Source organism: Anopheles bellator, chromosome 2 (genome assembly GCF_943735745.2).
Source record: "Anopheles bellator chromosome 2, idAnoBellAS_SP24_06.2, whole genome shotgun sequence".
Classification (NCBI taxonomy): Eukaryota; Metazoa; Arthropoda; class Insecta; order Diptera; family Culicidae; genus Anopheles; species Anopheles bellator.
Window position 1 is genome coordinate 65,224,797 of NC_071286.1, and position 13,773 is coordinate 65,238,569.

The following is a 13,773-nucleotide window of genomic DNA, read 5'->3' on the forward strand; positions in this document are numbered from 1 at the left end:
ATTAGCGATAATAATTATCATCTACACACGATCGGAGCGGCACAACACCGAACGCGCCTAGCCCAACACATTCGTAGCTATTCTACTCTAGGCGTTCTCGGTTTCTCGTCCTTCGCCAAAGCACTCCTCTGTTCCCCCGTTAGTCCTGCCGTGCCGTCCACGAGTTTGCTCTGTTACCTCTCGGGGTGACCGGGCGAGAGTATCTCGTGCCAATAGCTCTGTGGTTCTCCTTACTGGCTAGTTTCCTTAAGCATTACTTTTGATATCGTTTCACACTTTCCGGTTCGTTCATTTTAGCTTCCGCGCGTTTGCAGCTCTGCATGTGTCCTGTGGCATGAAAACGTAAACTTAAATGGGAACGTGGGGGCCAATAGAAATGCTGTATCCTTCTTGCGAGGACACGATCGTTTGCTGAACCCTACACAATATGGTGGGCTAGCGCCTGTTGATGAAGCAAAACTGAACGGATGCCGCAGTAATGCGGTGTGTGCAGAAGAATCGATGAATCGGGTTTGGGGGAAAAAAAAACTAATTTAGTAACATCTAAACAAGTAATTAACAAAGACGGTTAATAATATTGAAGAGCCGCGAATAAAAGTAGGATGTTCAAGCACCATTGATCGTTTTGTGATATTTGATGACCACGTTGCTGCTGCTGCTTGTCGTTGCCTTGTTTGAAACTGGTGCCGGTGGCAATGGTGGTGGTGACGGAACTACTACTTTGGCACCACTGCAAGGCTTCAGTGTCAGGGCACCACCGCCGGACACTCGGGTACCAGCACCACTGACACTAACTAGGAGCGGTGGCGTTGGGTTGATGCTGATACTGGAGGATTGCCGACCAACGGGGTGGCTGTTCGCAGCCACCGTCGCAGTCGTGGCCGTGGTCAGCAGGGCGACGGTGCTTGATAAGGACGGGCGGCGGGCGGCAACGATGATTGAGCTGCTGTGACCACAGCCACCCCCGGCACCGCCTGCATGTGGGGCGCTGCTAGTGGCATGTGGTGATCATGTGTTCTGCTTCACGACGATCACCCCCGGTCGACACTGTTGCTGCTGCTGGAGGATTTGCGCTGCCGTCGCCGCCGGCGCTAGGTGTGGGTGGTGGAGCGTGGCGGCAGGTAGCGGCACGGTGTTAGCGGGGCTGGCGACCGCCGTACCGTTGGCCACGATCGTCGTCGCCGCCGTGGCTGCCGACGCGAGCGATACGGAAATGATCGAACTTGCGGCCGGTGGCGCTACCGTTACGACGCCGCTGCCACTTCCGGCGTTCGGGAGGTTGCTGTTGGCGGTGGCGACGACGGTGGGGATGGTGGGCAACCCACCACCCGTTCGGAACTTCAGGTACGGTTCTAGCTGACTCTGGCGGTGATCACGATCGTGTTTTGACTGTATTGCTTGCTGCTGCTGCTGTTTGCTGCTCGTGGTTAGTGCCAGCGGAACTTCCTGCATGGGTCGATGGCCGCCTCCTATCGTCTGCGACTGTTGCGCGGCCGCTGGGGTCGATGACGTCGTCGAGTGAGGTTGGGGCGGTTGTAGGGGTTGCAACGCCGGTGGATGCTGGTGCTGCTGTTGCTGCTGTTGCTGCGTCGGGACAACGGCATCGAAGGCGTCGCCCTCGAGATGGCGGATCGCTTCGACGATCGTTTCGAGATTGTGGCGACAGGTGTTGAGCCGCGGTGGCTGCTGCTGCTGCTGCACGGTCGTCGTCAGCTTCGGCCCGGCCCCGACCAGATGGGCGCCGGTGGTCGTCACCATCATGTGCTCCTCGTTGACCACGATCGACGACGGGGAGCTGATGCGTTCGACCTCCACCTTCGGTTCGGCCTTGATCGCCGCCTCCAGGAGCGACGCGTAGCGTTGCTTCTTCGGTGGCCGCGCGACCACCGTCGTCGTCGTCGTCGTTTCGCCCGACGGTGACCGCGACCGGGCCCGCTTGATGTACACTTGCTGCTGCTGCTGCTGCTGCTGTTCGTCCTTCAGCGGGATCAGTAGCTGCTTCGTGGCGCCCGGAACGACGATCGCCTCCTCGAGCCGATCGTCCGTGGCCAGCAACAACTGGTGTTTCTTTGCGCCCAGCACACCGCCACTCGATTCGAGGGCAATCACCTGGACGGCACCCCCCGTACTGCCGACGTCCACCAGTTCCGGCGCTGTCGTCGGTCCAACTCGACCGACTTTGCCACCGGACGTGGCGATTATGGACTTGTGGATGATCGAAATGGCCACCTCTTCCGCGGCCGGCGGGACTGGCTGCTCGCTGATGCAGTCCGACGACACTACCAACTCCGGGCCGTCCGGATGGAACTGGTGAAGCCGGGCCGTCGCCGCCACCGGGTAGGCGAGTTGACGCTCCAGCGACTTCAGCTTGTCCTCCACGCTCGATCTCTGCCGCCGCTCGACCTCCAGCTGGTGCTTCAGCTCCAGAAAGTCCTTCGCGGAGAAGTTGACCGTCGTGCACTGGCGGCCATTGCTGCTGGTGGTGGTGTTACTGTTGCCGATGGTTCCGGTGACCGTCGGGTTATTGGTGGCCGTGATCGTCGTGGTCGGAGTCGGTGCCGGGGTGAGTCCGCCGTTCGTGCGCAGCGTCACCGGTTCCGGGGACATCGAGCCCAGCCCTTCGTCCGACGAGTCCGACACTGGCACGCTGTCCATTTTCCGCTTCTTCGCCACCGTCGTCGCTACCAGGGTCGTTGTTCCACCGGTGACCACACCACCGCTCTGGGGGGCCACCCCGACGCCGCCTCCTACGGGAATTTGTGTCGTCGTCGTCGTACCACCAGCGACAATCTGGGTCTGCGTCTGCGACACCGGAGGCGTTCCGGTGTCCGGTGTACCACCGTTGTGATCTTGCTGGTCGAGTAACCGCTTCAGGTGACAGTTCTGCGACAGCAGCCGGGTCTTCTCCTGTTCCAGCGAGTAAATGTACTCGGCCGTCTGCTGCAGGATGGCGGCCTAGAAGAGTGGGAAACGATAGAAAGTTTGTAAAATTTATTTTGCGTCGAGAGCGAAAATAACGATAATATGCCTGAAAGCACATGATGGGTGTGATGCATCATGAGTTCTTGCCACAGGGTAGAACGGTCAGTAAGCAGTATTGGATTTGTGGAAAAACAATAACGACCCTGGCCAAGCCAAGAAGGAGCCATAGTTGCTTGTTGGCCAAAAACAGCTCACTAATGATGCCCCTAGTGCCTTTTGCTATTCCTGAAACTAAAGAGCCCCATGAAAGGAAGAAGCTACGCTACGAATGAGGAGATAAAATCGGCATCGAAGGATCACAGGATCACGAAGGAGATCACAAAAAAGGGATTTTTTGAAGTACTTCGAGAATTGGAACAAACGTTGGAACAACGTACAAACTAGTGTCCAATACTTGATGGGGATCGCTATGAAGGGGACAAATTAGATATTCACGAATGAATAATAAATTTTTGAAACAAAAACAAAAATTGGCGATATTTTTTTACCAGACCACTTACAACAGAAAAAAAGAACCCAGAATCGCAGAGCGTGAAACAAGGACGATACAAAAACGTGGCAGCGCCACACGCATCAAACCGTTTCCATTTCTCTTGTGTCACGATCTGTTACTTTTAATCAAATACTGCAACCAATGGAGGAAAGGGAAAACTGCACACATGTCTCCTATTCGAGCAGCGCGATCCCATTGCGATGCGCGGCGGTCCCCCGATCTCGATCGCACTCGATGGCCCAAACCACTCAACGCGTTAAGTGAGCGAGACATAAAAATGCATTGCGCCGGCGGGCGCTTCCTCGGGCAAAGGCCCACCCCCCGGGAGACGCGCACATTTCCGCGTCTGGGCGGCTCGTCTCACGGAGTGCGCGAGCGAAACATGACCAGACTCAATGCAAAACGGCGAAAGCCGCAAGCCCAAGTTCGCCTCCCTCGCCACGCCACTTCAGTTCGAAGTTCAGGTTCTACCCCTCCCAGACTAGGTGCCCTTCAACAGGCGCTCGGTTTATTATGGGCCACCACCACCACTCTATCCAACAGAGGGATCCTCTCCCGGGGCTCGCAGGCGGAGCGAAGCGGTTTTATGCACTCAATCGTCGAGATCGAGTCTTTCGTCTCTTCGCACACCGCGCGACCACCGACGGCCAAGACTGACAGCCGTGACCGAGGCGGGCGGGAGAGGATGTAGCGCCCCATATGTACGCTCTGCCGGCCGGCCAACCGGCCAGGGGGCCGGGAAGTATGCAAAACCGGGTGCAGCTGCCGTCTGGGGCCGCCGACTGCCGCCGTCGTCGGGGAGATTCTCGCCGGCTTGGAACTTGTTAACCTTCCTCAACAACGTGGCCCGGTAGAGCGAGGGTTTAAAGGGGCGACCGAGCGCACTGGAGCGCACGGTGGCAGAGGTGTTCAACTTACGAAAGACTCGTGTACCAGAATAGACTCTTCGCCTGGTTTTCGACTGCAGCAGAAAGGGGGAAGAGAGCGAGAGAGAGAAAGAGAGAGAGACTGATGCACTTGCACATTGATGCACTTTTGGGGGAGCCCAGCGCGGAAGGGTGTTTGGGGGCAGAAGGAGCCACACGTTCACCACCATCGGCCATTTATTTTAAAGTCAATACACGCACTGCAGCGTGGCATCCTGAACTGAACGTCAGAAAGTTCGAATTCGTTTACGATAAAAATCCGTAAAAATACCGACGAGAAGGGTTCATGAAACAGACCTTTAGTTTCACTATTTGCACACTCCATCAGAGTACGTCATGGTGGTGCGAGGTGTTGGTGCGCTTAATGCCGACAGCGCGCGGCTAAGGGTCCGATTCCTGGCCCTCTTCAAATCAAAAGCTTTTCTTCCATGGATGGAAGGGGCAAGGCGCTTAGAGTTTTTGTGTAACAAAAACAACGACAATCATCGAAACATCGTTCAAATATTCTTCTTCGATTAAACGAAAGCCCCCACGAACCCGTGTCCTTAAAAACGCAATTTATTTTAAGCCAAAGACTTCAAAGTCGGTTTCAACGCGCTCTCAGTGGTGGTCGCTTAGCAGCAAAGCATCGCATGCTGCGCCTCTGCGCGCTATGCTCTGCTATGCTGTTCTGCGTGCGCTCGCTCGTGTCGGGGTTGGTGCAGCCCCATTACGATTGCGGTTGAAGTTCGCTGATCGCAGACGGGCGATATAATAAAATGTTTATATTTAGAACCGATCTGCGCGATGCAGTGCTGCTGCTGCTAATCGTGTCGCGCCGGTCTCGCGCATTGCACCTTCTATGCACGCAGCAGACGACGTCGTCGAGCGGTCGCCGTGTCTCCATCATCAGCATACACCCCCCGGCCCGAGCGACCCGGTTATGCGGCCCGCTCGAAAGACTGTGCCGGTGCCGGTGCTGCTGCTGTGTGTATTGTGGGCCATCGCGTCACGAAACGCGAAAACCTTGCCATTCCATCCAACCACGCTGCGACGCCGAACGACGGCCGCGGGGGTCCCCCCGGGTGTCGTGTCTGTGGTGTGGTGTGCTGTGTGTGTGCTTAAGGCCATGACCGAGCCTCGGTCCGGTCATTCCGTAAGCTCGACAGCAAGTCTAGCAATAAAATGCATCAACTTCGACAAATATGTTGCGATGTTTAGCAATCGGATCGGAGCACCGGTGCAAAAGGTGTAATAACCTATTTTTGAGGACATTAAGTGTTGGCCACAGTAATTTATTCTATTTGAAAGCCCGGGGACGGAGCCTTATTATCCGTAACTTTATCCGCGTTTTACATCGAAAGTTAATGCATTCTCAGGGCCCGGAATTGATGACTCCTTTTTTCCTATGCATTCCTAACTACGAAGCAACCAACGGCAATATGATCGGGTTTGGCTGCTTATGGTGCAAAGGATCAGGTAAACTCAGACTATCGTGTGCCATATTGAACTATATGCAATGCTCCAAGGAAGTAGAAGAATAAACATGTTTTTGATAAATCTCCGCACTTTGGATGCAATTTTATATGCATTCGAACAGCGTCTGATTGATGGTTGAGACATTCCGACACCTCCCGGCCGATCGATCGTTGTTAGTGGCGGAATTTATGGTCCTCGGTTTTTACCCCGGTGCATAACTCTGAGAGATTGCGATGCTGGCCAAAGTGCGAACCGCGAGGACACCGGACGGGCAACTGAAAGCCATTAAACAAACCTAGAGAGAGCACACAACAGCAGCAAAAAGCAAAGAAACGAAACCCGCAAAAACTGGGGCCAAGTGCGGGCAAAAGTGTGAATGGATTCTCGGCGCCATTTACGCTCATTTACGGGCTTTAATTTAGGTTGCACGCGGTGGTGGTCTCGTAAAAAATCATAAACCTCCCCTCAGAGTGTGTGAGGGATGCATTTCATCGCCCAACGGCAACGGTGGCGCACACGAAAACGGCACAAAAACCAAACCCTGTTGAATAATGAATGAAGCCAGGCCAGGCGACGCGCAGCGGACACACTTGACGGGGACGACTTTTTGTCGCGTGCTTCGCGCGCGCTCGCGTAATCGTGTTCTAGTTACGCGAGCGCCTTCAGGATGATGAGTCGGCACGCTGTTGTGTCGGGTTTAAATGGGTCTAAGATCGTTTGCTCGTTTTTGCTCCATCGATCGGTCGTAGTAGCGCAGTATTGCGTAGACTCGGGCTCTAACGACGCCAAAGGTGCGATACCGACACTAATTTGAGGCCATCACCATCGGCTCGGCTCGCGCAAGAGCTCAGACCCGGGACAATAGTGTATTTGGGTTGAAGGGAAAGCAAAAACAAAAGGATAGATACAGTGTTTTTTTGCCCTCCCAAAGTCTCGTGCCGGGCACCAAAACGGTCATCAAAACATAACTCGCACATAACTACCCGTACCCGGGCGATGTTTTTGTGGGACGCTGCACCATCTTTTCCCAAATTTGGTTCTTCGCTAAACGGCTCGCTCGCGTGTGGTTTGAGAAAAAGGTAAAACGGTTGTTGTTTCGAAAACAAAGTGCCCCAGTTCGAAGGAGGTACGACCCTACGGCTACAGGAGCGCTACAACCGGAATGTGGTCACACACCACCCATTGCTTTAAAAAGGCAGCACGATTTGCATAACATGCCGCTGATGTGTTCCCGCCTTTGCCGTTTCCTCTTCACTTTCAATTAGCCGTTGCTCGATCGGCTGGGAAAATCTCTCCCGCTGGGGCTTTCCCTGGGCGATGTTCGTCAAAATTATTACTTCATTAGCCCATTGGGGGGAGTTGGTCCGGATTGAGCGGGAGAGCTAAACATTCAGAAAACCAACAAACACGACAACCGCAACTAAGTCGAACTGCATGTCGTCGCAGTCCCCGTGTCCCTCCGGGTGGTGTGTCCTGACTGATCCTCTGCAAGCTCCTTGACCGTCCATAGATGGGGGAGAGTGTTATCAACTTTCGGTGCATAAAATAGCAATAACATTGTGAATGAAATTCATGAGATTCAGGCCGTTTGCCAGCTGGCCGTTATTGCGTTGAGCGGTCTTAACCGAAGTTAGTCCAGAGTGTGGCAAACACTTAAAACAGGCAGTAACAGTAAGGACGTGCCATCATAGTGTAGTTTCATTTATTTTAATAACTATTGATTATTGAGTTGAAACATTCTGTCCTTTCGTTTAAATTATATTTGTGACCACCACAAATGTTTATAAGAGGGATGAAAAACAAGGCCCAAATATTTGTTAAATTAAAATAAAACAATTTAAAATCTGTGCTTAGATCCGTTTCCCGGTAACTTGGTAACGAATGCGTAAGATTTTCAAAGTAATTTTCCAAATAAATTCTTGAAAACTTTAACATCAAACGGCCAGCACGACGATGCTGCTGCTTCCCATCGTTGCACACCCCAGGCGCTCCGAGGGACAGAGCGTCGAGTTGGAACTTTGCCACCATTTTTACTCCATTTAATTCATATACATATTTATTATGGTGCGCCCACCGCGAGGGCTGCCCTTCCGGTGGGGCCCACTTTTCCCAAGAAGCGTAGGAAAATCTTTCCAAAGAAGCACAAAAAAAGGTGGGGTGGAAAATGGGCTCACGCTCCATTAAGAACGCGCGAAGCGCGCCAACCAGCGAGAACTAGCCGGCCCCAGCCGATGTCGTCTCGAACGCGAAACACTTTCTCATCGAGCAGCGGCAGCGACGGCGCCTTAATAAATAATGTAACTGAATAGTAATCCCTAGGGCCGCCGCCGGCCGGGGGACCGAGGACTATCTGGCTGAACTTCCGACGACACTCCCGCTGTCAGCGGAGCGTGTTGAGATCTTACTCGGGGTGCGGTGGTAAGATGATCCATCGCCGAACTATGGGGCGGCCACCGCAAGTGAATCACAAGTCAATCGGTCACTCCAACACACACCAGGCGCCATTCCCATTTTTGCAACCCGGCGGGGCAGAGTGTTCTCCGAAGCCGACACCACCACCACGCCACGGCACAGCTTATGCGTAATGCTATCCGGTGCGTCGCGGCTGTGGCCACGCAGGTGAAAAACCTCTTGTCCTTCATCGCACGGCGTCGACCGGCGCTGAGAGAGCATAGTTAATCAATTCGCACGCGGATTGGAGCTCCGTTGCGTGGCCTGCGTCGGCGCTGGCGCGAAGCTGGCGGAGAAGAACGGCAAGTCTTAAGCCAATATCGCTGCCTGCGTGTTAGTTGCCGCTCTGTGTGCTCGACGCTACATCAGACGCTTCACCGGCCGAAGATCCGATGCCGACGCGGTGTCAAGATTAACGCTCAAAAGAGTTGAGCCGGCTAATAATTTATTCACGCACGCATAGTAAAACCAAAAGTCATGAGAATCCGGGAGGCTCAAAATTAGAATATGAGATAGCGCTAGGCTCTCAACCTGAAACTAGAGTATGATGCGATGATTGAATGTGTTAAATGATAGTGAACAGTATTGATTCGATAGTGATAGTATTTATTCGGCCACTATTGAGATCACAAGAAAAGAGGAAACAGAGATATAAATAAGGAATGGGAAAAAGTGGTTTTATGAAATGAAAAATGTATCTCTTTCGCTCGTTGGCGGAAGTAGAAAACGGATGGAACATAAAACAGATCGCAAAGCGAAAACGGAAACACAAGAGATAATAAACAAGAACAGTGAACAACGTAAAAAGGGTACCAAACCAAAACGAAACAAAAAGGAAACGAAACGAATAGGAAACGAAATAATGAAAACAAACCAGAAACAAAATGGAAAGCCCTGCGGAGTGCTTTGCCTAGTAAGAAACAAAAAAATATTGAAAAATAACACTAAGGACCTGCTACCTTCATTAGTTGAATGATCATTCACCACATTGTGGAATTGTTTGAAACTAACTTTTTATTATTTTATTATTATAAACTGTTAACAAAGAATACTATTTGGGTGTTAGGCGTGGCTTGCGTGTTAACTATGTACGTCAAAAAGAACCGGATTTTAGGAAGAACAATTCTTGGTGTTTGCCTCATCATATTTTCGGGACGGGGACGGGGACAGACTTTTCAAAGTCGAAGCGTTTCGAAAATTGGAACGGATGTAGAGTTTTGCATATAAATCAATCATGTTGATCATCAGATCATGTTGAAGATATTGACATGGATTTAAAAGAATAACCAAAGAACTTTTGAGTTATGCGTGAAATCTCGATTTTATTTTAACTTCAACTCTGACTGTGGAAGTCAAACAGGTATGCTTAACTCTGCGTCGAAACATTTAAACATATCCATCGACCGTGCCCCGGCACGATCATCAAGCCGCGCACCTTCGAATCAAGCCGTCGTACAACGACCCAAAACCCCGATCTGAACTTGAAATATTTAAACCACAACCTGGGTCCGAAGGAAGTTAGGAAAGGGCGATAAAATCATAAGCAAACCAGCACACAAGACACGAAGCGAAACACGCACACCAAACGCCGATCTGGGGGCCGGGTACGTCACCATAAGTGAAAAGTGAAGCCAGACCATCAGAGCCACGCGTCATCCATTCGCTCTCGCTCTATCTCTCTGTCGGGTCAAGGATTTCTTTTTTCTCCTTTCGGACCCCCCTTTCTTGAATGAAGCCGCGGGCTGCGTTACGCACCTTCCGCCCCATGCTGTCATGTGTTTATGCGTATTTTTGGGGAATCGAAGAGAGAAGGCAAACGAAAAAAAAACTTTGTTATGTTTTATTTAAAGAGCCTTCGCGGCGCGTCGTCGTCGTCTACGCACTACGCCCGATCTCACATACCCGAGAGCCCCGAGAAGATCAAGATCTTTGATCGTGAACTTGGCCTGCCCTCGGCGGCGTGGCGGCTGTTCTTATTTTTCCCGCCGTATTCTAGTGTCCGTTTTGTCTTCCTCCGCCTTCCTCGGGAGTACGGAGCAGTGGACCTCGGTGTTTAGAAAGATACACCCAAAACGGGGTGCCGGAACTGGAACATGGAACACGATGATGCCTGGCGTGGCCTACGCACCTGTGCGTGCGCGTCGAGAGCTTTCACGCACACAGCCAAGCCTTACGCGCCATTACTTAACCCGATGATGGAAAGTGTTTCTAGTTTTCGCTTCTTTTTTGTTTTTGCGCTTCCTCTTGCGTGTTCCTATTGCGTGCGCGCCCGCACGCACTATTCCTGACCTCCCCCCTTACGCAACGCGTTGCGCGCTTTTATGTTTTGGGGCCAGTTTTGTTTTGATCTTCCGTTTCGCGATCGCCCAGCCTACGCATCGTGATGTTGCGTAGCCGGGGGCGAGTGCCAAAAATACACACTGGCTGGCTGGAGGGTGTTGGCCCCTTCTTTCCTTCGCCGATTGCTTTCTTCCGTTCGGTTTCTCGAGGCGCGGCAACAATGCGGCAGGTGCGTAGCGCGAGAGCATGAGCGTGCGAATATATGAAAATGAGGTCAACGTGGGTTTAAATTTTAAATACATTCTTCATGCGTATGAATGCGCGCGTGCGAGAGGCGTGCTCAGAGCCACGTTTAGCCGCACGCACCGCAGAGCACATTATGCTGAGCCATGTTCCGTTGGGCGTTTGCCTTTTTTGGGGGAGATTAAGCACGGATCAGTCGCTTTTGCAAGGGCCGCGGTACGGAAAGCGCAGGTCTGTGACCGGAAGCCATTTGACAAATTGTTTCCTTCGGCGATCGCTCCGCGCGTTTTTCCCGCTTGACCCGCGTCAAGTTCCCGCGTCTCGCAGATCACAGATGATTTGACTGATGTGTAGCTTCAATTCGCGAATCGCGAATGCGGAACCCCACCGGGTAACTTCCGGGCGCTCGGACACCTGTGCTCCCGTCGAGCGCCGGGGCAAATTGGTGTTGCCGCCGCCGTTTCTTCATTCCCGGGGGTCGGGTTTTTCGTGCAATTTGGTGGCCCACACGGTTGGGCGGGCATAAAATCCGAGTCGATCCAACGGCTGGGCAACAGAAAAAAAGCTACGGCTGGAATTTTGCTGGCGATGGGAAACCTGGCGGATGGGAAACACCGTTCCAGCGCCGCTGGCTCGAGATGGGAACCGGCTGGGAGTTTGCGAATTTCACGTTTCGCAAATGAAATAGAGAGCTCGCGAATTTTTGCTTTTGCTTTTCTTGCCAGTTGATGGTGGTGGGGTTCGTTTGGTCTTTGGGATTTGGGAACCGATTTCTAGCTGCGGGATCCGCCGCCGCCGGGGTTAACGTCCTCCCGTTTTTGGGGCTCGTCTTGTGGAAGTGTGGACTTTGCGCCGCAGAGATTCGCAACGCACAACGAAAACGTGAGATCGGCGGCGGCAACGCGCGGATTGAACCCGTCAAAGCGTATTATGATGTATAATAAATTGCGGCCTCCGAGATGCCATCGTAAATCGTAGTGTAGCGTAGCACGACCGGCCAACAGCAGCTTGCGTGGCGCGTTCCGGGTTTCATAAATCTTTGTTTTGCCGTTTTTTTTTTTGTTTATCGTCGGACGCGCTTTCGCGAATCGAAATCTTACTACGAACGACGGGCGACGACAGGCTGTTTGACCATCTTGTTTGGGTGTGGGTTTAGATTTTTCAAGACTCAAGGGGCCTCCGGACTGGCTTCGGAAGAGGTTGTTGTGGCCAGTGGCCGTGCCAGTTCGATGCCAAATTCTCCGAGCAATAGCAGCAAAACTTTCACTCACAACGAGTGGGATTTGTTTAATTGGGCGAAACAGGCATTGTAAACCAGCGGGGCCACCACTCGGCAATGGCGGTGGCCCAATTCGTTTGCTGAAGTTTGATGGCTTGATCATTTTGGAGACCAATAGAAGGGCCCGATAGTTCAAGTGAACTATTCAGTGGTAATTAAATAACGAGATATTTTATTTTTTTATGTATTAAATTCAGCGCCATACGTTCTTTATCATTCAAACGCATTGAAAGTTATGCGCTTTTACGTGTTAGTAGATTTATGGCGTGCGTTAAAAACGTAAATCAAGAAAAGAGAGCCTGTGTTGAAATTTTTTAAACTTATTGAAGCATGTGCTGAGACCTATAATTTATTACATGAGTAGAGCAAGACTTTTTGTATAGTATAAAAGAAGTCAAAACTAAACGAAAACGAAGCAAAACTCCAAAATAAAGACAATCTTGCTAACTTTACATTATTCGAAGGGTCGAAGGGAAGGGAAGGTTTAATCCACAAGGAATTCGTTGCCGAAATTGAGATGATCAACGGGGAATACTAGTTAGAATTACCGGTTAAGAATTTTACGAGTACGGCCAAAGTAGCCCGTCGCAGTTGAGTAGTTTTGAAAATAAAATAATTTTTTCATTCGCCTGATCTTTTGCGACTATTTGCTATGCGCTAAGCTCAAATTGACCATGAAAGGATCATTTTATGATGACATTCCAGAGGCCCGTTCAAGATATTTTTCCGACAACTACAAAAAGTCAATGGAAAACTCAATGGAACAGTCGCTGTATTGTTGACTGGCCCAAGTATTGGCCTTGAATTAAGCATTGGATTATGTGGTAGCGGCTCATCACCTTCTCGTCCTGTTCATCATTTTGGTTTTGGAGAAAATCATCTAAATCAATTATACTGACGCCATTTGTACACGATAAAAGATGCCGGCCACCAATCGCACCTTTCAGGCGAGTGCCTCATTAGCATAAATCAAAACATTAGTCTCGTAGACATAATCGGCGGCGCTACGCTGTGTGCTATAATAAAACCTTCTTTTCCACTCTTCTCGCGAAGAACTCGCGCCGCGGGCTTTCCCGGGGTCCATAATTAGGAAACGCGATAACGCGCGGCCACCACAAATAACGACCGTTCGTCGGTTGCGGTGGTGTCCTTGGCCTCCTGCGCCGATGCACCGCCGTTCGTTCGGCTCGTGGCGTTTATGCTCACCACGCCAATGGGACACTTTATCGCCACCAGTCGCCTTAATCGTTTTCGTCTAGTCGCTGTCCCGTCCCGATCGACCCCCCGGCGCTCCTCTCCGCTTTTGCAAAGGACCTTGGGAGAGGCAAGGACCCCCGTCCGTCGTCGAGTTTCGCGTCGCGTCTTGACGATCTAGGACCCCCCGGCAGAGTTATGTGTACCTGACACACCCTGCCCGAAAAGTAGGTCTTTTGCGGGAGAGGGGGCCGTACTAGCACCATCACATAAACTGTCTAGGAAAAGCTCCACAACGCGTAAAATGCGTCTTTTATGCTGCTGACCGGCCCCGCACGAGGGCCATCAAATTGACCCAAATTAATCATCATTCATCCAGCTTTCATTGGGGGCTCTACTCACGTGACTTTTCTTTTTTGCGGGCGTGAAAATTTGCCCAACAAATACAGGACCGACCCGGCCGCCGA

General features: G+C 51.6%; 1 protein-coding gene across 1 annotated transcript in view; it reads right to left on the minus strand.

Moving 5' to 3' along the window:
* Window positions 1-1,008: 1,008 nt before the first annotated feature.
* LOC131207876 (formin-J) overlaps window positions 1,009-13,773 on the minus strand; it is a 100,165-nt gene continuing 87,400 nt past the window's right edge. Inside the window, exon 3 of the mRNA XM_058200509.1 lies at window positions 1,009-2,955. Within this exon, the coding sequence (XP_058056492.1) occupies window positions 1,009-2,955 (1,947 nt within the window). The remainder of the gene's footprint in view (window positions 2,956-13,773) is intronic.